At 38.5% G+C, this 21,877-nt stretch overlaps 1 protein-coding gene across 3 annotated transcripts in view; it reads left to right on the plus strand.

Moving 5' to 3' along the window:
- KATNIP (katanin interacting protein) overlaps positions 1-21,877 on the plus strand; it is a 209,342-nt gene that overhangs the window by 73,811 nt on the left and 113,654 nt on the right. For all 3 annotated transcript variants that reach the window (XM_078152527.1, XM_078152528.1, XM_021006293.2), the window contains exons 5-7: positions 1,085-1,254; positions 3,890-3,987; positions 12,552-12,683. In XM_078152527.1, coding sequence (XP_078008653.1) covers positions 1,085-1,254; positions 3,890-3,987; positions 12,552-12,683 — 400 coding nt within the window. The remainder of the gene's footprint in view (positions 1-1,084; positions 1,255-3,889; positions 3,988-12,551; positions 12,684-21,877) is intronic.

Raw genomic sequence — 21,877 nt, forward strand, 5'->3', positions numbered from 1 at the left:
TCTATGTATATTTATGTATATGTATGAAGCATTTTGGAAACCTTAAGGTATTATTCATGTCCCCTTTATTGTTGTTGTTGCTATTTGTATCATTGTTGTGATTATTTTTATTTTTCTTGGTAAGCATTGTATGAGCAAAGCTCAGTTTAATCCAGACCATTTTGCATGTTGAGGTCCATTCTCCTCCCTTGTTGCTGGAAAAGTATATTCTAATTCCTTAGCAGGATCCAAGCCCACTATGAGTTCTTTGCCAATATTGGTTGCATAGACACTTTAATAGCTACATATCATCCAATGGCAGGACATTGTCTGGTAATGAAGTTGAAGAGTGACACCAGTCACTGTATAAATGCAGGAACCATGCTTATCACTCTGCCTCAGTTAAACAGGTGGCAAGAATGCACAATTTAAGGATACCTGTAGACTGGCCAACTGAAGGAAAGCCACTAGGAAGTGAACAGAGGAATGCGTCAGCGCACTCTTGGAAGCGGTGAAGCAGCGAGGATTGGAAACTGACCACTTGTATGCTACACATTAAGAGGTTGAGTGTCTGAGTCTTCATCAAAACAATAGATTGGGCATAAAGAAGAAACAAGAGGCCTCACAGAGAGCCACTCCAAACTAAACAGTAGATTGTGCATGTGCACAGTGTGGAAGCGAGCCCCATCTTACATCGATCTTTTTGCCACATTAGGATGAGGAATAACTCCACTGGAAACAGCAATTTTTAGTATGAGAGACAATGATATACGCAATAGCCTCCCCTGTATCTCAGCACCCTGGGGTGAGAAGTGTGAGAGTTCATTTTTATAATGTGTATTAAAATTAAAATTAGAATGGAAGAAAATGCTATTGAAGTAGTCAGTAATAGTCTCACTCTTGCTGTTTCTCTGTGTGTGAAATAGGCCTCTTATAAATATGTTTGCATAAGAACAGCTGGTCCCCACAATTGCCTTCACTTAGACAGTTGTTAGCATTCAGCCTGTGAGCTGACATCCTTGCTGTCAGTGGATACAGTAATATAGACTTATAAGCCCTACTGGGTAGTCTCCCTCTCAGGTATTGACGATCATTTCTCTTTCAGGATATTAAAGCATTTGAAAACCAAGGACCCCATGCAACTAAGACTAGAGCACTTAGAACAAGGATTTTCTGTTTATGTTAATGGAGCTAATTCAGAGCTGAAAACCTCTCCAAGAAAGGCCATTCTTCCAGATTTCCCCAGAAGTGCTTCACATGCAGAAGGGGCACATGGTAAGTTGGAGTTTCTCTTAACACTTAGGAGCCATGTTATGATCATTCATTTTATCATAGTCTTTTAAGGTTTTCAAAGCACATTTTCCATAATGATCCTATTAGATGGTAGTAAAGGAATTGTTATATTTCCGTTTTACACATGAAGAAACTGAGGCTTACAGAGCGTTAGTGATTTGCCCATAGCCCAGTAGCTAGTAGATGTTGGAGGTGAGAACTAAACCCAGGTTTCACTTACACTTAGGTCAGTGTTTTGTCCACTACACCATCCTCCTTCCTCAGATGGCTAGATAGGATCCCTGAGGTGAGCTTTTTAGACCAAGTCCCTTTCCCCAGAGGAGAGGGAGCATGTGAATACAAGCAGCTAGTATGCCCAGCATGACCAGAGACAGCTAGCTGGCACAGTGAATAGCATGCCAGGCCTGGAGACTGGAGATTCCTCATTCTGAGTTCAAATCTGGCCTTGGACACTTACTAGCTGTATGACCCTGGGCAAGTCACTCTACCCTGTTTGCCTCAGCTCCTCCTCTGTAAAATGAGCTGGAGAAGGAAATAGCACTCTGTTTCCTTCACTCTAGTATCTTTGCCAAGAAAACTCCAAATGGGGTCATGAAGAATTGGACATGACTGAAACAACCGAACAACAACATGTCTGATGAATCCATGAGTTCAGCCCCTGAGATAAAAGGGATTCTGCCAATCCATATGTTTATCCTTAGGTAGTCTACTCGTGATTATTGTATTCAGAGGTTTCTAGGGTCTGCTCACCCCAGACTAATGAATTTGTAAGATTGCTAGCCTTGCTTTGCCTATCCCATCAAACATCAGAGACTCCAGTCTCTCCCTTCTCTCATCCATCCACCACACAGCCGCCAAAGTAATTTTCCTAAAGCGTAAGTCGAATTCACTCTCTTACTCAATAAAGTCTGCGCCTCCACATTGCATCAGGCATCGAATGCAAATCCTTATGTCTAGTGTTTAAAGCCGTTCTCAACCTGCATCCATCCTATCTTTCCAGGCTTATTCTGCTTTGCTTCCCCTCATGCACCCTACTGGTCTAGTCATACTGACCTTGCTGTTTCTCTGACACTTCCATCTGTTTACCTTCATGCAAGCTAACCCCCATAACTAGAATGCTTTCTCACTTTTGCTGTCTTAAGTTCCACTTTTCTACCTTTCCTAATCCCTCCAACTACCAACAACTTCCTCTACAAAATCCCCCTTTATTTATTGTGTATATATTTTGCATCAACTTTTTATGTGTGTGTTGTCTCCCCTGACAGAAAATAACCCCTTGGAAGGCAGGGATTATTTCATTGTCCCCAGCCCCTAACCCAGTGCCTAGCACACGGTAGGCACTTAATAAATGTTTGTTGATTTGTTTGACTGATTGATTCACCCCACCTTCTTGGTCCATTCCTAATTGATATATAATTCTGGACAAAGCCTATGTCTTGGATTGCAGTTACATGTATGGCTCCATTTCCCAGAATCCAAATAAGACTGGGACCCAAGGATAGCAGGAAAGCTCCCCAGAAGCTCATATCCTACTGCCCCTGTTTTTGTGAGTGAGTGTTCCACCACTAATTTGTATGCTGTTAATAAACCCTGAGCTTGGATTAGAAGTAGTTATGGTTATATTTTTTGTTCCTTTCAATTAAGGACTAGGAAAGCATACTCTCTTAAACCGTTGTTTTATAAACTACGGTTCGTGGACCCCTAATGGTTCTCCTTCCCCTTAGGATTCTGACAGTCTTAGCCATTCCCTTTCATCTTTCTGAAGGCTCTATCTATCCTCTGCTCTTCTATAAACATCCAATATAGGGAATTTGGATAAAGATTGTGAATAAGTAAGAAGAATAATTAGAAGATCAAGAAATAAAGATAATGAATGAAATTTTAACTTGAAAATTCCCAGAGAGGACATGGCAGAGTCTTTGTATGCATACATAAATGATTTTCAAAGATATGTGTTACTTTTCTAACCGTCTAATAGACTTGACGAAACAGGATGGTATGATATAATGGTGTAGGGGTTGCAAATTCTCCTTCCCCTGCAGTCCTCTGCAGTGTGATATCCAAACTCTTTGTCTTTGTCCAGAAGAATATGTAATAGATTCACAAGTCTTTGTGAAAAGAAATCAATATTTAGCTTATGTTGGTATAAATAATGAGTGCCATAAACTTAAAATAAATGTGAAATTTGCCTCTGAGATCATTGACATGATGAAAAGAACACTGGAATGAGAACCGGGAGGATTAGTTTATCATCATAGTTCTGCCACTTATGTGGTCTCGAGCAGATAAATCACATCTCTGAACATCAGTTTTCTCAGATGAAAATGGGCCTAATATCTGTTCTGTCTCCCTCCACAGGATTGTCATAAAGATTAAAAAAGATAAAGTATTCAAAACTGTGAAATGCTATACAAAATTTTAAAGTGATGGTGAATGTAACTCTCAGAAAACCAGTAGAGAACACTCTTATTATTGAAATGCCTTCTTTATTTACCTTAGGGAATAATGAATGATTTTAATACTGTTTAGATTTTTATCTTACTGGTTTTGTGCTCAATATTGGAATGTGGAACTCTCAAATCACATGCCTTACCAAGTAGCTCTCATTTTTTTTCAGATTCCGGAAGGAGACCTTTATTTAGAGAAACAGAAGAAGCACTAAGACGTGGTTCACGGACAGCACCTTGCAAAGTTCAGCGCAAAGGATGGCACCAGGTGTGGAAATGTAGGAGACAATCTCTGATGATGAAAAAACAACATTTTCTTTCATATAAGAAGCTTGGCTGTTATGGGCATATCATTAGTGCAGGATTTTGCTGAGTATTGTGAAAGGTGTGTGTGCCCTGAGGCATGACAGGCGTACTTTGTGGGATGCTCCTGTCTGGCCTAGGGGATAAATCAGCTGAAGATCAGAGATCCCCTTCTTTGACTTTTTTCGTATGCCTGTGACTTTTTTTCTGCTTTGAGTTCATGGGACCACATCTCTATCTAATTGGGGTTGCAGGAGGGGATGGCATGAGTACCTGATTCTAGCAGCCATCTGAGGGGCTAGGCACTGCCAGAAAGGCTTTGAAGTAAAGTTCCAATCTCTTGTTGATTTAGAACCATTCTTAGTTTTCTAGATAGAGTATCTAGAGATAGAATACCATATTTAGTATTCTAAATCCTAAATTCTAAATACCATATAGGCAGGGAAGTATATTGGAAAGAACAATTTTAAAGTCAAGAGACCTGGACTGAAATCCCATTTCTGCCACTTACTACCTGTGGCTTTGGGAAAAGTCACTTTAACCTCTCTTAGGCTTGATTTCTTCATCTGTATTATCTGGCAATAACATGAGGAGACCTGTAAAACAAATAAAATTAGAAAATAATAAAAGGCCTCTAGGAAAAGTCTTTAGTAGAACATAGCAGGGCTGAGGCTATGCTTAATCTTAGCTCAGATAGTTCAAGGAGTGATATTTGGAGATAATACATTTATCTTACAAGGCTGCTGTGAACAAAGGATTCTGTAAGGCCATGAATTGCTATATAAATGTACGTTATTATTTTTCAAATCTCCAAAATAAAACTCATTACAGTGGTATAGTCATCAATTCTAAGTGTAATGGGATGTTAATCACATACTTCTCTAAGTTCTGCTATTGTTTATACCCTCCAATGTACAGCTCTTAATGGGGATCTCTGTGGTATTTTTATGTGAAATTTGTGCTTGAAAGTCCCATTAAAAAGATGTCAAATTGAACAGAGACTTGTTCTCTCTCAGGTGAGGAAGTGATCCCAAAGTGAGGGGATAAGACCAATAAAGAGAAAGTACAGAGACCTTGGAAGATTACTATTTGACTGTCCTCCTACCTCTCTAATCTCTTCTCCTCAGTCTTCTTTGCTGGGTCATCATCCATATCCCATCCCCTAATCTTGTGTGTCTCTCAAGATTCCGTCTATCTTCTATTCTCTTTCTACCCTGTCTCTTGGTGATCTCATCAGTTCTAGTGGGCTCAGTGACTGTCTCTATGCAGAAGACTACCAAATTTATATATCTATCCCATTCTCTCTCCTGAGCTCCAATTCTATACCACCTGCTGCCTTTGGGACATTTCCACCTTGATGTCACATAAACATCCCAAATCAACCCAACCTAAAGAGAACTAATTGTCTTCCCCATTAAATCCACTTTTCCTCCAGAATGCCCTATTTCACTTTAATTGCTGCCCTATTTTTGTTGGTAGGTAACCCAACAGTAGGATGTCACAGATAGAAAGGCTTTTAGGACATAGACCTTCAAATGTTAGAGGTGCAAGGGACCCTAAAGAACACCTTGTCCAAGCCTCTCATTCTGTAGAGAGGAAAGAGGAGCTCAAAGGAGGGAGATAACCTGCGCAGGAGCACTCTGTGAGTGCAGAACAAGGACTAGAGGCTAGGATTCCTAACACTCAGTCCAGTGCTTTGCTCACACCACACTGCTGTCCTTCAGCCATTACCTACATGTATGTTTTTCATGGAATATGGGAATTTTCCCTAATTTATGGCAGTGGCAAGTTTTGCTTATTTCACAGATTTGGGCCTTGGTTCAAGTCTTCATCATCTTTCTCCTAGACTATTGTCATGGCCTTCTAATTGGTCTCTCCCCTCTTCAATTCATTCTCCACATGGCTGCCAAAATAATATTCCTAAAATGCCCATCTGACCATTTCACCATCCTCTGCAAAAATCATCAGGGATTTTCTGTTGCCTATAGGATAAATAAACTCCTTAGTTTGTTATTTAGAGACCTTCAAAATCTGGTTTTCGACTACCTTTCCAGCTTAATTATGTGTTATTCCCCTTCATGCTCTTTATGCTGCAGCCAAATTGGATTATTTGCTGTTCCCCAAATTTGGGATTTAATCTTTTGCCATGGTGCCATTTACCACACAGGCCATCCCTTCATACCCGACCTCTTAGACTGCTTAGTTTCTTCCAAGCTCAGCTCATGCATCTCACCTTCTGTGGGAAGCTCCTGCTGAGCCCCTTCATTGTTAGTATCCTCTTCCTTTTCGGGTTATCATATATGTGTGTACATCCTGTATTCCTACTCCCTATAGAATGGAAGCTTCTTGAGGGCAGAATGTTTATTTTGTCTTTATATTCCCAGCATCTAATACCTCTCTCATACACAGTAGTCACTAAAGTTTGTTGAATGCCTTAACATTGATGTCATTTACCTGCTCTCTGCTAGCCTAATTTTCCCAAGAACTTATGCCTAAGGGTACCTGAGGGTGAGCAGGTAAAATTTATGCTTTGGATAGTTTTTACCTTGTAGAAACAAATAAACCTTTTCTTCCTGGTAGGCCAGTGCATTTGGATCCCTAAAGAATTAGCCATGATGAGCATGGACTGTGTGTCTAGCCACAGCAGACTGCAAAGGATAATGTGTTCCAAGCCCTGAAAGCTGATTTTTAGTAATTAGGCCGTAAGTCTTTCATTCTATAATTATGAACTGTATTTGAGTCCTAGACTGTGACCAGATGCTTAAAGCAAAAGACTGAACCTAATTTTAAGAAATTTTAATTTAAGATCAGCCTTTCTTTTATAGCCACTTCCCATGGTACCTCATTTCTCAAGTCCTGCACACAGTTCATTTCCTGTTTTCTTGACGCAGACGCAAATATCAGGATGCCTAATCTCAGGCAAGATGTGGTTGGGCTTTGGATGTGTCAGACTCCTGCTACTGCAGGGGTAGCTGTAGCTGGTTGTATATGCACTTATGCTTCTACTTGACATTTTCTTTGCATCCTATCTGTGTGTTAGAGCCTTCTCCTGCTGTCAGTGGATTAAGATTTATGGTCACTATAGCCTTGTAATACTTGGGTGGACAGCAGACTAATAGGCAATGCAGTCGTTTACCAAAACTCTGTCAGATTTGATGAACATCATCAAATGTTAACCTTAAATTGGTAGTGAAAGGACTAGCCTTCCAGCAATTTATTGTGGTGTGGGCTTTACTGAAGGTCTCTAAAGAAAGTTCACCCCAATTATTAAGCACTGATTTTGCCTTCACTATAATGCCTCTCCAGTTTCCAACACATAGTCAGACTGCCTAGCCATGATCCTGTATTCTCAAAGGAGGCAATCTCACAAGTTAAGTTAAAGAAAGGATGTTAATCTTTCCCTTTATATTCTAGTTCTCAGCTTTTAAGATAGTTTGTCTCATCAATAAGACTGATTGTTCTGATATTATTAGTCCCATTTTTGTTGTTGTTGTTCAGTCCTCTCAGTCATGCCTGACTCTTCCTGACCCCATTTTGGGTTTTCTTGGCAAAGATATTCTAGCTGTTTGCCATTTCCTTCTCTAGCTCATTTTACAGATAAGAAAATTGAGGCAAATAGGGTTAAGTGACTTACTCAGGGTCGTATAGCTAGTAAGTATCTGAGGTTTGAACTCAGGAATATGAATCTTCTTGACTCAAGGCCTAGCACTTTATCCACTGCTCTAGCTAGCTGCCCGTTTTACAGATGAGGAAACTGAGTCTGAGCACCAAAGTGACTTGCTTAAGATCACAATAAATAGCAGGGCCAAACCCAGACCCAGGTCCCTTGACTGTCCTATATTGTTTTCATCACATCACAGCTATCTTTCTGTACTAATGAAGGTTTATGAAATAGCACAGAGAGATCAGGTGTTTATAACTTTCTTTCTATAAGACAGAAGGACAGAATGTCAACTACTATTATTTGAAAATCTTCAAGCAAACACTGCTCTTGGTCATAGAACCATAGATTTAGAGCTGGAAGGGACCTCAAAGACCACTGAGTTCAACTCCCTCATTTTGCAGATAAGGAAACTGAGGCAAAGAGAGGTTAAATAACTTGCCCAAGAGTTACACAGCTAGTAAATGCCTGAGGCAGAATTTGCACCCAAGTCCAGTGCTTTATGCTGTAGCCATCTGGTTTTTCTCACTCATGTGAATTTGATACCTTAGCACTTTCGTACCCAGTACTCTACTTTGTCGGTTTGTTTATGAGGTATTGCTCCACCAAATGATCCTTAGACATGTATGTGTTTATTTAACTACTTGAGGTCAAGATTTTTGTCTTCTGTTTCTTTTTTAGACTCCATCCACATGTGGCCTCGAGGCCACAGCTTCCCCACCCCTGTTTTATACCATGCTTTCTCACACATGATACAATCATAGATATACTTTCTGAATGGAAAAGGACTTAGAAATCATCTCATTTAGCCCCCTCATCTCACAACTGGGGAGACTAAGGCCCAGACAGGGAAAATACTCTGTTCAAAGCCACACAGATAGGGGCAGCTGGGTGGCGCAGTGGAAAGAGCACTGGCCCTGGATTCAGGAGGACCTGAGTTCAAATCCAGCCTCAAACACATAACACTTAGTAGCTGTGTGACCCTGGGCAAGTCACTTAACCCCATTGCCTAGCCAACAAAACAAAACAAAGCCACACAGATAATTCATTGCAAAGGTGACCCTAGAACTTTGGTCTCCTGACTGCCTATCCTGTGCTATGCTTGTGAGAATTACATGGGGCAATGTATGCAAAATACTTTTCAAACTTAAAAGTACTATTGAAAATATCAGCTATTATTTTTATTTCTATTAACCTAGCATCTCATTCTCTTCACTGGATACAATGGTAACCACCATAAGATCATAGCATCACAGGTTTAAAGCTAGAGCTTAGAGATCAGCCAGTCCAAATTTCTCATTTTATGGATGAAGAAACTGAGGCTGAGAGGCATTAAGTGACTTTCTCAGGGTCACTCAAATAGTAAATGGCAGAGAAAGGATTTGAACCCAGGTGCCTTTACTTTAAATCCTTTGCTCTTACACTGAACCACACCACAATCTCATATGTGGTCTTTCTCAGTTCCTTCCATTTGCTTCCTTCTTAGAGGGTCTATCCAGTGTGCTGGAGGCTTTTCTATGGGCCTCTTCTTATTTTATAGATAGCAACATAACACTCCGGCTGTCCATTTCGTATCCCTCACTCTGACCACATGATCAACCCACCTCCTTTTTGGCCAAACATGTCGTCATGTCATAGATGATGGAAGTTCTAGTGCATTTTATCATTGACTTTGCTGCAGCATCAATCATTCTTGCACATCATCTGTCCTATCTCTTCATCTTTCCATTACTCTTTGGGCTACATGTGACTTTGATTTTCCAGAGGTTGTGGTGTTCTGTGATTCACAGGCATATAGCATACTCTAGGAGTATTCATAATTTAAATGATGGATTGGAGCCATTTGGAATCACTGCAAGTGCAGCACAGTTTTTCAGATGTTGCTTACCCTACTTCCAGCTTCCTATTCTCTTCTGAGCTTAGTTCATTATCTATAGTGCTTCAGGAAAAAGAAGTGAGCCCTGTTTTTTGTTTTTATTTTTGTTTTTTGAGACAGAGTTTCTCTGTCTTGCCCAGGCCGGAGGTGTGGTGAGCACTACACAGTCCAACCCCACTGAAGATTTGCAAGGAAGTTTGACCTGCTCTGTTTCTAACAGAAAATGGCCAGATCAGCCCACCTTAGGCAGCCTGGTGGCCTCTTGCTCCTGGGAACTTACCATATTGGTGCCAGATTTAGTATAGACAAATATTGTTTTAACCTTGATGCAACTCAGAACTCCTAAACTCCAGCAATCCACCAGCTTCTGTCTCCCTAGAAGCAGGGACTACAAATGTGTACCCCCATGCCTGATAAGGTGAGTTCTGATTAGGAAGTACTAGAAGAGTGGCAGTGGTTGAAGGGTGCAGTACTAGGGACCAGAGTACCAGGCAAAGGCAGTGGAAGAGCACTGGCATTGAAGTCAGAAGACTTGTGTTCAAATCTCAGCTCTGCATGTTGTGACCTTGGGCAAGTTTTTTAACCTCTGAAGTCAAAAGGTTTAATTTGTGCTTAACCTTCCAGATCCTGTTTTCTCTTCTGTAAGATGAGAGAGTTGAACCTCATGATCTCAATGGTCTCTTCTGGCTATGAACATTCTTCTTTTTTTTTTTTTTGTGATACATTTTTATTTATTTTGTTAAATATTTCCCAATTAAATGTAATTTTTTTTCACATTCATTTAAAAAAATGTTTTTGAGTTCCAAATTCTCTCCCACTTCCTCTCCTCTCCCCCATCTTTGAGAAGGCAAGCAATATGATATTGATTATACACATGAAGTCATACACAACATATTTCCATATTAGTCATATTGCAAAAGAAAACATACACAAAAAAACTCCAAGAAATTGAAGAAAGTTTAAAAAAATATGCTTGAAGCTGCACTCATTGTTCATCATTTCTCTCTCTCTGGAGGAGGATAGCATTTTCAACATGTGTCCTTTGGAATCGACTTAGATCATTGTCTTGCTCAGGGTAGCTAAGTCTTTCACAGTGGATCATTGTTACAATATTCTCCTGGTTCTTCTCACTTCACTTTGCATCAGTTCATATAAGTCTTCCCAGATTTTTCTGAAGCCATCCTGCTTGTTATTTCTTATAACACAACAGTATTCCATCACAATTATATACCACAACTTGTTCAGCCATTTTCCAGTTGATGTGCATCTCCTCAATTTCCAATTTTTTGCCACCATAAAGAGTTATGATAAATATTTTGTACATATAGGTCCTTTTCCTTTTTTATTTTTAAATCTCTTTGGGATATAGTTTTAGTAGTGATATTGCTGGGTCAAAGAGTATGCACAGTTTTATGGACCTTTGGATATAGTTCCAAATAGTTCTCTGAAATGGTTAGACTAGGTCACAGCTCCACAGCAGTGCAAAATGTCTCAATTTCTCCATATCCCCTTCAGCATTTGTCATTTTCTTTTTATGTCAACCAATCTGATAGGTGTGAGATGGTATCTCAAAGTTGTTTTAATTTGATTTCTATAATACATTATTAATTCAGAGCATTTTTTTTCATGTGGCTATTGATAGCTTTGGTTTGTTCTTCTGAGAACTGCCTGTTCATATATTCTTTGACAATTTATCAATTTGGATAATGGCTCTTATTTTTTTATAAATTTGGCTCAGTTATGAAATATCTGAGAAATGAAGTTTTTATCAGAGAAACTTGCTATAAGATTTCCCTCTCATGGTTTCCTGTTTCCTTTCTAATTTTGGCTGCATTAGTTTTGTTTGTGTAAAAACTTTATCATTTCATGTATTCAAAATTATCTATTCTACTTTCTGCATTCTCTGTCTCTTAGTTGGTCGTAAACTCTTCCCTTATCTGTTACCCTAATAGCTTTTTATGGTCAGGTTCTTTTTTTGGTGTTTGCTTATTTTTCCAGCCTATTTCTTGACTTTGAACTTTATTAAATTTAGGCTGTATTCCTGGTGTGGGAATGGGATAGGAGGTGAGGGATAGTCTAAAACTTCAAGCTTTTTCATGCTGCTATTTTCAGAGTTAGTTCTGGTGGCTTGGAAGTTTTCAGTACTTCCAAGGTGGTATGATTTGGGAAGTGGTGTGATCACTGCTGTCCTCGTCTGTGCTCTGGTCCTTACCTAGGAAGGGCCCCAATCCCTTGGCATTTCAATAGATACTACTCCTCAGGGCTCCTGTTCCATTGTGACCAGAAGTTCATCTTTCTACCCTTCATCTACCCACAAGTGATAGCATCTGGTCCTACGTCCAGTGCTAGCACAGAGTCCCTTGTAATCTCTTTCTGACCAGTTACCAGGTCCCCTTGCCATATCTGGCTTGAGAGCTCCCAAAGCTGCTGCTGCTTCTGTTGCCACCATCTAGTTCCACCAGTGCTTTTGTATCCACATGGGCTTCAAGTCAGCCTCACTTGTGTCACAGATCTCTCCTTCCACCCTCCTAAGTTGTCTTGGGCTGGAAAAATATCTCACCCTGACCTTTTGTTGGTTTTGCCACTCCAGAATTCGGTTTGAGGCATTATTTTAAAGTTGTTTGGAGGGGAATGTTGGAAGAGCTTGGCTGAGTTCTTCCTCTATTCTGCCATCTTGTCTCCACTCACTCTGAACATTCTGTGATTCTGCATTTGAGCTTTAGAAACTGGTCATGGTTCATCCAGCAAAGTGAGAAACCACTCTGAAACAGCTTTGCCTCTTTGAGATGGGCCTAGTTAGGAGGATTTTATTATGTGCTCTTGTGTAGTTCACATCTTATTGCTAAAAGAAGACTAACTCTATGCAATAAAATCCAGCTACAATATAATTATCATGCGAAACATTTGTCCCTGTCCCACAGCTGCAGTCTGTAGTATGAGAAAGGAATTTTACTGTATAGCTAAAATCTTTTTTTTCAATTTTCACTTATAGAAGTCTGTACAGATTAGAACCGAAGCTGGACCTCGACTCTACCTTGACCCCCCTCCTGACTTTGCTGAGGATTTTGAAAGAAACCAGCATGTGAACATCAAGACAAAGGATATTCCTAGGGATTTTTCCCAGGTATGACTCTGTCATGGCATGAAACTAATGGCCACGCTTAGTAATCATAATAATGGTAGCTTACATTTTTATAGTGCTTTAAGGTTTAGGTATTGTGTTTACATCACAGAGGTCAGTTTTTATCTGATAATTACATAGGAAAGAAAGCCTTTGAATAGCTAGAGGAATTTCAAACTTCTAACTTTCCTCACATAATACTTTTGTCTTTCCTGATTGCCATCTCATTTTTTTGTTTTGTTTTTGTTTTTGTTAGGCAATGGGGTTAAGTGACTTGCCCAGAATCACACAGCTAGTGAGTGTTATGTGTCTGAGGCCAGATTTGAACTCAGGTTCTCCTGACTCCAAGGCCGGTGCTCTTTCCACTGTACCACCTGGCTGCCCCTGCCATCTCATTTTATGAATATCACATTGAACTCCCATTTCCACCCTTAGTCTTTGGCACTTCATAATCTTTCCTTAGAGTTATCTCTGTACTTTTGTCATATACTGTCCAACGCCAAGTTCAAGGGATGCCTTCTATCCATGGGCCCATCCTGATCTTCCTATTGCTAGAGTCCTCCAGGAAACCATTTTGTCTTCTATTCTGAGCAGATAATTTGTGTTTACTTTTCTGTGTAGGCATCATTTCTTCCCGGGTGAATTTAAGCTTGTTGAAAGCAGGGACTGTTTCATTTTAATCTCTGTATCCTTAGTTCCTAGAACCATACCTGGCACATGGTAGGTACTTAATACATACTTATTCTATTGATTATCAAGCATTGGGTAAGCACCTACTATAGGGCCATAGCATTATGGTTTAGAGCTGGAAAGGACCTTCTAGTCAAACCCTCTTCATTTTTGAATTGGGGAAACTGAGGCCTAGAGAGTTTAACTTGGGCACAAAAGGTGCCCAAGTTGAGGAGACTTGAGCCCAGAGGTGCCCAAGGTCACACAGGTAGTAAGTGGCAGAGCCATTTGAACCCAGGTCTCATGACTCCAAGTCCAGCTCTATTTTCACTGCACCAACCAGACATATTCATTGTTGACCATATGAACAATAGTAGATACAAAACCTAAGTTAGTGAGCCATGATCATTCAAATTCAAGTTCTTTAATCTAGGAAGTGATGACATTTCCCTTAGTAGCATTCTCTCAACCATAATGTACATTCTATATATTTTATAGTCTCACAAGTTCAGTAAAATCCTGTCTTAACATAATAACATTGTAGACAAAATGTCAATTTCATGAAATGAACATGACTAGAAAAGAAGATTTAAATAATATTTATGAGTATTACATGTAATTAAAATTAAGATAGACTTAGTAAAAATCCCAACAAAAATGAACAACCAAATAAATAGACTAAATTAGGAATAAATTCACCCTTAAAAGTATAAACTTCATGCTATTTACATTTTGATAGCAGGAAAAAATAAATTTTAAGAAAATAACAATAACATCTTCTTTTCTCTGCTTCCTTCCAGTATATTTATGTTTATTTACATATACAGTTTTGCTGCTGTTATTACTTCTATTATCTGGACATCATGCTTATAGGTTGTAGCTCTGAATCTGCTTTTCTCTTCATCATTTCAAAGATGTTTATCCATATTTCTTTGCAGTCCTCATATTTGTCATTTTTTATTACACTGTAATATTCTATTACAATGATACATCAAGCTTTATTCAGCCACTTACCAAATCATTGGACTTATAAAGTTGTTCCCAGACAACATTGTTTACCAATGAGGCCTCTATGAATTTTTCTGTATAAATCCATTTAATTCAACAGATATTTTGTTTAATGCTTGCTCTATTCAAGTCATTGTGCTAGATACTGTTTATACAAAGACAAAAATAGCAATATCTCTGCCTTCAAAGAGCCTATATCCCTTTTCTTTAACTTTTAGTTTCCAACAATCACTTCCATAAGCTTTTGAGTTTTAAATTTTCTCCCCCTTCCTCCACACCTCCCTTCCCAAGACAGTATGAAATCTAATATAGGCTCTGCATGTACATTCTCATTAAACATATTTTCACATTAGTCATGTTTTAAAGAAGAATTAGAATCAATAGGAGGAAGTATAAGAAAGAAGAAAAAAACAGAAGAAAAAAAAAGAAGAGCAAATAGTATGCTTTGATCTGTATTCAGATTCCATAATTCTTTCTCTGGATGTGGATAGCATTTTCCATCATGAGACTTTTGGAGATGTCTTAGATCCTTGCATTGCTGCGAAGAGCTAAGTCTACCAAAGTTAGTCATCACACAGTGTGGCTGTTACTGTGTACAATGTTCTCCTGGTTCTGCTCACTTCACTCAGCATCAGTCCATACAAGTCTTTCCATATACCACAACTTGTTCAGCTATTTTCCAATCGATGGGCATCCTCTAAATTTCTGATTCTTTGCCACCTCAGAAAGAGCTGCTATAAATATTTTTGTACATGTGGGTCCTTTTCCCATTTGTATGATCTCTCTGGGATACAGATCTAGAAGTGATATTGCTGTGTCAAAGGGTATGCACATTTTTATAGCCTTTTGGGCATAATTCCATATTACTCTCCAAAATGGTTGGATTCTTTCACAACTCCACCAACAATGCATTAGTGTTCCAATTTTCCCATATCTTCTCCAACATTCATCATTTTCCTGTCTTGTCACGTTAGCCAATTTTGATAGGTGTGATGTGGTACCTCAGACTTGTTTTGATTTGCACTGCTCTAATCAATAGTGATTTAGAGCATTTTTTCTATATGACTGTAGATGGCTTTAATTTCTTCATCTGAGAACTGCCTGTTCATATCCTTTGACCATTTATCAATTGGGGAATGATTTGTATTCTTATAAATTTGACTTAATTCTCTATATATTTTAGAAATGAGGCCTTTATCAGAGAGACTGGTTGTAAAAATTCTTTCCCAATTTTCTACCTTCCTTCTAATCTTGGTTATGTTGGCTTTGTTTGTGCAAAAACTTTTCGGTTTAATGTAATCAAAGTTATCCATTTTGCTTTTCATAATGTTCTCTATCTCCTGTTTGGTCATTAATTCTTCTGTTCTCCATAAATCTGATAGGTAAACTATTCCTTGCTCTCCCAGTTTGCTTATAGTGTCAGCCTTTATATCTAAATCATGAACCCATTTTGACTTTATTTTGGTATATGGTGTGAGATTTGGGTCTATGCCTAGTTTCTGCCATACTCTTTTCCAGTTTTCCCAGCAGTTTTTGTCAAAGAGTAGGTTCTTATCCCAGAAGCTGGGGTCTTTGGGTTTATCAAATAATAGATTACTATAGTCGTTGACTACTGTGTCTTATATACTTAACCTGTTCCACTGATCCACCACTCTATTTCTTAGTCAGTACCAAGCAGTTTTGATGATTGCTGCTTTATGATACAATTTAAGATCTGAAATGGCTAGGCCACCTTCCCCTGCATTTCTTTTCCTTAGTTCCCTTGATATTCTGGACCTTTTGTTCTTCCAGATGAATCTTGTTGTTATTTTTTCTAACTCTATAAAATAATTTTTTTGGTAGTTTGATTGGTATGGAACTGAATAAGTAAATCAGCTTAGGTAGAATTGTCATTTTTGTGTTATATTAGCTCGGCCTACCCATGAGCAAATGATGTTTTTCCAATTATTTAGATCTGACTTTATTTGTGTGAAAAATGTTTTGTAATTATGTTCATAGAGTTCCTGGGTTTGTTTCGGGAGGTAGACTCCTAAATATTTTATAATGTCTACAGTAGTTTAAATGGGATTTCTCTTTCTATCTCTTGCTGTTGGGCTTTGTTGGTAATATATGGAAATGCTGATGATTTATGTGGGTTTATTTTATAGCCCGTAGCTTTGCTAAAGTTGTTTATTTTTTCAAGTAGTTTTTTACTTGATTCTCTAAGATTCTCTAAGTGTATCATCATATCTAAAAAAATCTTTACTTGGCTCGGACATCCCCTCAAGCTGTTGTCGTCTGTCTCTCCAGTTTTCTGCTGTACACTGAGAGAAAAGCCATCTATGCGTCGTCTTTACTTCCTCAGATCCCATTCACTTTTTAATCCCTTCTCATCTCATGTTCATTTCTACTATGTGTCTCAATCTGCTCTCTCCAAAATTACCATTGATGTCTTCATTGATAAGTTGAGTTGTCTTTTCTCAGTCCTGATTCTCTTTGACCTCTCTGTAGCATTTGGCAATGCTGTTCACTCCCTCTTCCTCAATACTCTCACTTCTGTGGGTGATCATGACCCTGCTCTCTTTTACTTTTACCTGTCTAACCATTCCTTCTCAGTCTTGTTTGATGGATTTATCATCCATATCCCATATTCTAACTGTGGGGGTTCCCCAAAGCTTTGTCTTGGGCCCTCTTCATTTCTCTTTCTTCATTCTATCTTGGTGATCAGTCTCATTAGTCCCAATAGATTCGCCTCTCTCTATGCAGATGACTCCTAAAACTGTGTATCTAGTCCTCTTCTCTCTTCTGAGCTCCAGTCCCCTATCATCAACCTCCTGTTGTATGTATCCATCCAGAAGTCCCATAGGCTTCTCAAATCCAGCATGTCCAAAACAGAACTCAGGCTCATGGATAGAGAACTGGAAGAGACCTTAGAAGCCATCCACTCCAACCCTCATTTTACAGCTGAGGAAACTGAGCAAGGTGAAGTGACGTGTCCGATGTCATTTAGCTAGTAAGTATCAAAGGTGTGTTGGAATTTAGGCCCCTACCTCCAGAGCTAGCTTTCTTTCCACCAAACTATACCCTTTTCATTATCTTTCCTCTAGAACCCATACCTCTGCTCAACTCCTGGACAGCCCTCCTTTCACCCAGATTGTAACCTGAAAGCTATCTTCTGCTACTCGTTCTCCCATGCCCCTCATATCCATTGACTTAGCAGATCTTGTTGATTCTGCTTCAGCTACCCCTCTCACATTTGTCTCCTTACCACTCACCTGAGCACCACCCTAGTTTAGGCCCTCATCACTTCTTGCCTAGATCTTCCCTGCAGCCTCCAGCTTGGCCCATACTTGTGCAAGGCATCCTCCACACATGTGCTGTGTGATTGGTATTCCTAAAATATAATTCTGACCATTACTCCTCCTTCGGTATGCTTCAGTGACTCCCTATTACCTCTAGGATCAAATGCAGATACCTCTTTTGGTCATTGAAATTCCTACATAGTCCATTCCAAACCTATCTTTCTAAATTAGGATTTCTTAACCTGGGATTTGTGGACCTCCCCCCCCCCACTTCCAAAGAGCGCCTGGATAAGTTTAAGGGCAAGGTCTGTAAATTTATTATATTAATAATTTGATAACTATATTTCAGTATAATTGGCTTCCTTTATAATCCCATGTATTTTATGCATTTAGGGCAGGTAAATGGCACAGTTGATAGAGTGCCAGACCTGGAGTCAGTAAAGCCAGAGTTCAAATCTAACTTTAGACACTTACTAGCTTTGTGACCCTGAGCAAGTCACTTAACCTGTTTGCCTCAGGTCCTCATCTGTAAAATGAGCTGGAGAAGGAAATGGCAAATCACTCTTCAAAGAGTGTCTTAGAAGTATCTTTTCCAAGAAAACCCCAGATGGGGTCACAAAGAGTCAGACATGCCTGAAATGACTGAACGACATATTTTATGCATTTAAAAAATTCTGAGAAGTGAGGCTAAAGGCTTCACAAGACTGCCACAGGGGACAGTGATAAAAAGAGGTTAAGAATACCTTCACATTAGTTCCCATCACATAATCTTATTTGTTGACCAAGCTGGCCTACTTACTGGTCCTTGAGCATGACAGGCCATCTCCTGCCTTCATTCATTTGTGCAGGCTGCCCACCCTGAAAACGCTTTCCTTCTCAGGCCTGCCTCTTGGAGGCCCTCGTTCCTTTCAAGCCTCACCTGAAATGTCATTTCCTGCAGGAGGCTTTTCCTGATGCCTCCCTAGGTATTAGTGCTTTCTTTCCCACAAAAATTACTTTGTATGACTTTATGTTGTTTGGCAAGCTGAAAGGATATCCAGGTAAATCTTTATGAGTATCTAGTTGGCAAAAGGAGACTATACTTAAGAATAGGGCTGGAATATAGATTTGGGTGTCAGCTGCATAGAACTAATCATTTAAACCACAGGAGCAAATGAGATCACCAAGAGTATAGAAAAAAAAGAAGTCTAGGATAGAGCTTTGGGAATACCATTGCTTAGGGAGTGAGAGAGGGTTGATGGCCCAGTAAAAGAAACAGAGGAGTCTTCAGGATAGGAGAAGAACCAAGAGGAGCAGTATCATGGAAAGAAGAAATGAAGTTGAGGTAGTCAGCCGTGTCAAAAGTAACAGACAGATCAAGGAAAATGAAGACTATAAAATTACCATCAGATTTAGCAATAAGAAACCTTTGGTAATTTTTAAGAAAGAGTATTTCAGTGGAGTGGTTAGATTCAGAAGTCAATTTGCAAATGCTTGAGAAGTGATGAAGAGGTAAGGAAGTAAAGGGAGTGAGTACAATCAACTTTTTACAGGAGTTGGGCAGTGAAAGGGAAGATAAATAGAGTGATAGATTGATGGGACAGCAGGATCAAGTGAAAACATTTGAATGATGGGGGAGACTTGGGCATGTTTCCAGGAAGAAGAGTAGTCAGGAAAAAGGGAATGTTTAAAAATGTCAGAGGATGGAATACTCAATGGGTCAAGCTCCCAGAAAAGACAGGAGGGAATGCAATTGGGGCACAAATTAAGAGGTGAGCCTTGACAAGGAGAAGACCCAGCTTTTCCTAACTAGAACAGAAGAGGAAGGGATAAGTGGTAATGTAAAAGAGGTTTTTGATTAAAAGGAACCTATGTGATTTTCTTACTAAAATAGGAGGTGAAGTCACCTGCTTTAAGACTGGAATGAGGTATAGCATTAAAGGCTTGATAGAAGTCAAGAGAAGGACAATACCATTTCAGGAGGTGTAACAGAGAGCTATCAGCGAAGACTAGCAGTATTGTTGTGCAGTGGTGAGGATTCACTTGAGATGGCATGTAGATGGGAAATAGTATTGTTTTTCTTATTAATAGCATAAAGCTTATCCTTACTTAAAATCATGGTATTGCAATAGCTGGGTCAAATGGTATGATCAGTTTTGAAACTCTAATTGTATAATGACAGCCTAATTTTCAAAAAAGTCAAGGCCTCTTTATAGTGCCACCCGTATTGCAATAGCAGTCCTGTTTTCATCCCTGGGGTTCTGATGATATTGTGTTTTATCATTTTAAGCTATTTTTATCAATTTGATAGTCTCAAGGTGGTACTTAAATTATTTTAGTACATAGTTCTTTATTAGAGTTTGAAGGATTTTTCAAGTGGTTATTAACAATTTGTTTCCTACTTTGTGGATTGTATGGTTATATCCATTTGCCATTTGTACAATGGAAGAATGGAAAATACTTTTTAAAAATTTATGTCAGTTCTTTATAGATTTTGGATGGAGTTTGTATAGCTATGTGAATGCAAAGATTTTCTCCCCCTAAATATCATCAGTGGATAGATCATTTTAGTTGGAGTTAGGAAGTCCTAAGTTCAAATCCAGCCTCAGACACTTAACTAGCTGTGTGATACTGGAAGAGTCATTTAATCTTTCTATGCTTCAGTTTTCTCATCTGTAAAATGAGGATGATAAAAATAGAACCTAACTCTCAACATTTTTGTGAGGATAAAATTACACGTTTGTAAAGTATTTTGCAAACATTGAAGTGCTATGTAAAATACTATTATTGGTAGTAGTAATAATAATAATAAAATATAATTTCAATAATTACTCCTTTGTAGTATGTCTTAAAGTCTGACAGGACAAGCCTCTTTTTCATAGTTCCATTTACTATCTTGCCCAATTAGTTTTCTGTGTAAATTTTGTTATTTTATATGATTTTTGAATAGTAGACAAAGGGCTCTGCTTTGAAGTGAGGAAGGCCTGAGTTCAAATCTTGCTTCTCATGTTTACTGGTTATGTGTACAAGGACAAGTTACTTAACCTCTCAATGTCAACAGGTGATTCTTAAAGACTAGGGGTTACAAAGAAGTTGATGTTTTGCATTGTCGAGGGATTTTCCACACTGGGAATTCCCTACCTCAATGAAATAGCAATTCTTGGGTAGGATCCAAGTGGAAGCAATATATAAATAAACTCTGTTAGGCAGCCTATTAATAATTTAATTGGTATTATAGCAAATCTCTAAATTAATGTGGGATATATTTAATTTATTTTGGTTCAGCCTAGCTGTGAGCATGGAATATCCTTCCTGATTATTTAGTTCTTCATTTATTTCTGTTAAAATCATTTTATAGTTTTCTTCATATGTCTCTTGTTTAAATGTTGATATATTTTATCATTATTATAAATGGTATTTCCTTTTCTGTCAATTTTCCTAGTTTTCAGTAGTGGTCATATAAAAATACAGGTGATTTTTATAGTTTTATCTTATCATATATTGTCTCATTTCTTAATTAAACTTTTTAGATTTTCTAACTAAACAATAAAATCAGCTGCAAATAGAGATATTTTAACCTCTTTTTTGTCTTTGCTTAGTCATTTAATCTTTTTTCATTCCTTACTTATAGAGCTAAAATTTCTAAAACTTACTTAAATGGTGTCATGGATTTAGAGGTGGAATGCCCGTATGGATCATATAATCCAAGCCTCTTATATTATGGCTGAGGTAACTGACTTGTATGGGATGGTAGGAGTTCTTAATGACAAAGACGAGATTCAAGCCCAGGTCCTCTGACTCCCAGCCCAGCTGTACAGTTGTCATGGCATATCCCTGCATCACACCATTTTGGGCAGAATTGCCTTTTATGATCCTCTATTGCATATAGTGCTGGTTTTTGGTTTCCAATAACTTTTTATAATTTAAGGCAAAATCCTCTTATTCCTAAACATTTTAGTCTGAATGGGGTTGTATTTTATCAAATGCATCTTTGCATTGATGTGTGTGTGATTTTTTTTATTAGTGACATAATTTATTATACAGATGGCTTTTCTAATATTGAACCTTTCCTATATTCCTAGTATCAGTCCTACATGAATAGAGTGAATAATTTTTGATACCTTAATGTATTATTCGCCATTGTTTTATTTAGTAGTTATGTGCATCAATATTAATGAATGATAATGGCCTTTCATCTTTTTTTTTAATCTGCCTTTTCCTTGCCAGATTTCACGATCAAAACTTTATTAGCTTCAGAGA

This window comes from Phascolarctos cinereus, unplaced genomic scaffold (assembly GCF_003287225.1).
Source record: "Phascolarctos cinereus isolate Bilbo 61053 unplaced genomic scaffold, phaCin_HiC Scaffold_4;HRSCAF=312, whole genome shotgun sequence".
NCBI lineage: Eukaryota > Metazoa > Chordata > Mammalia > Diprotodontia > Phascolarctidae > Phascolarctos > Phascolarctos cinereus.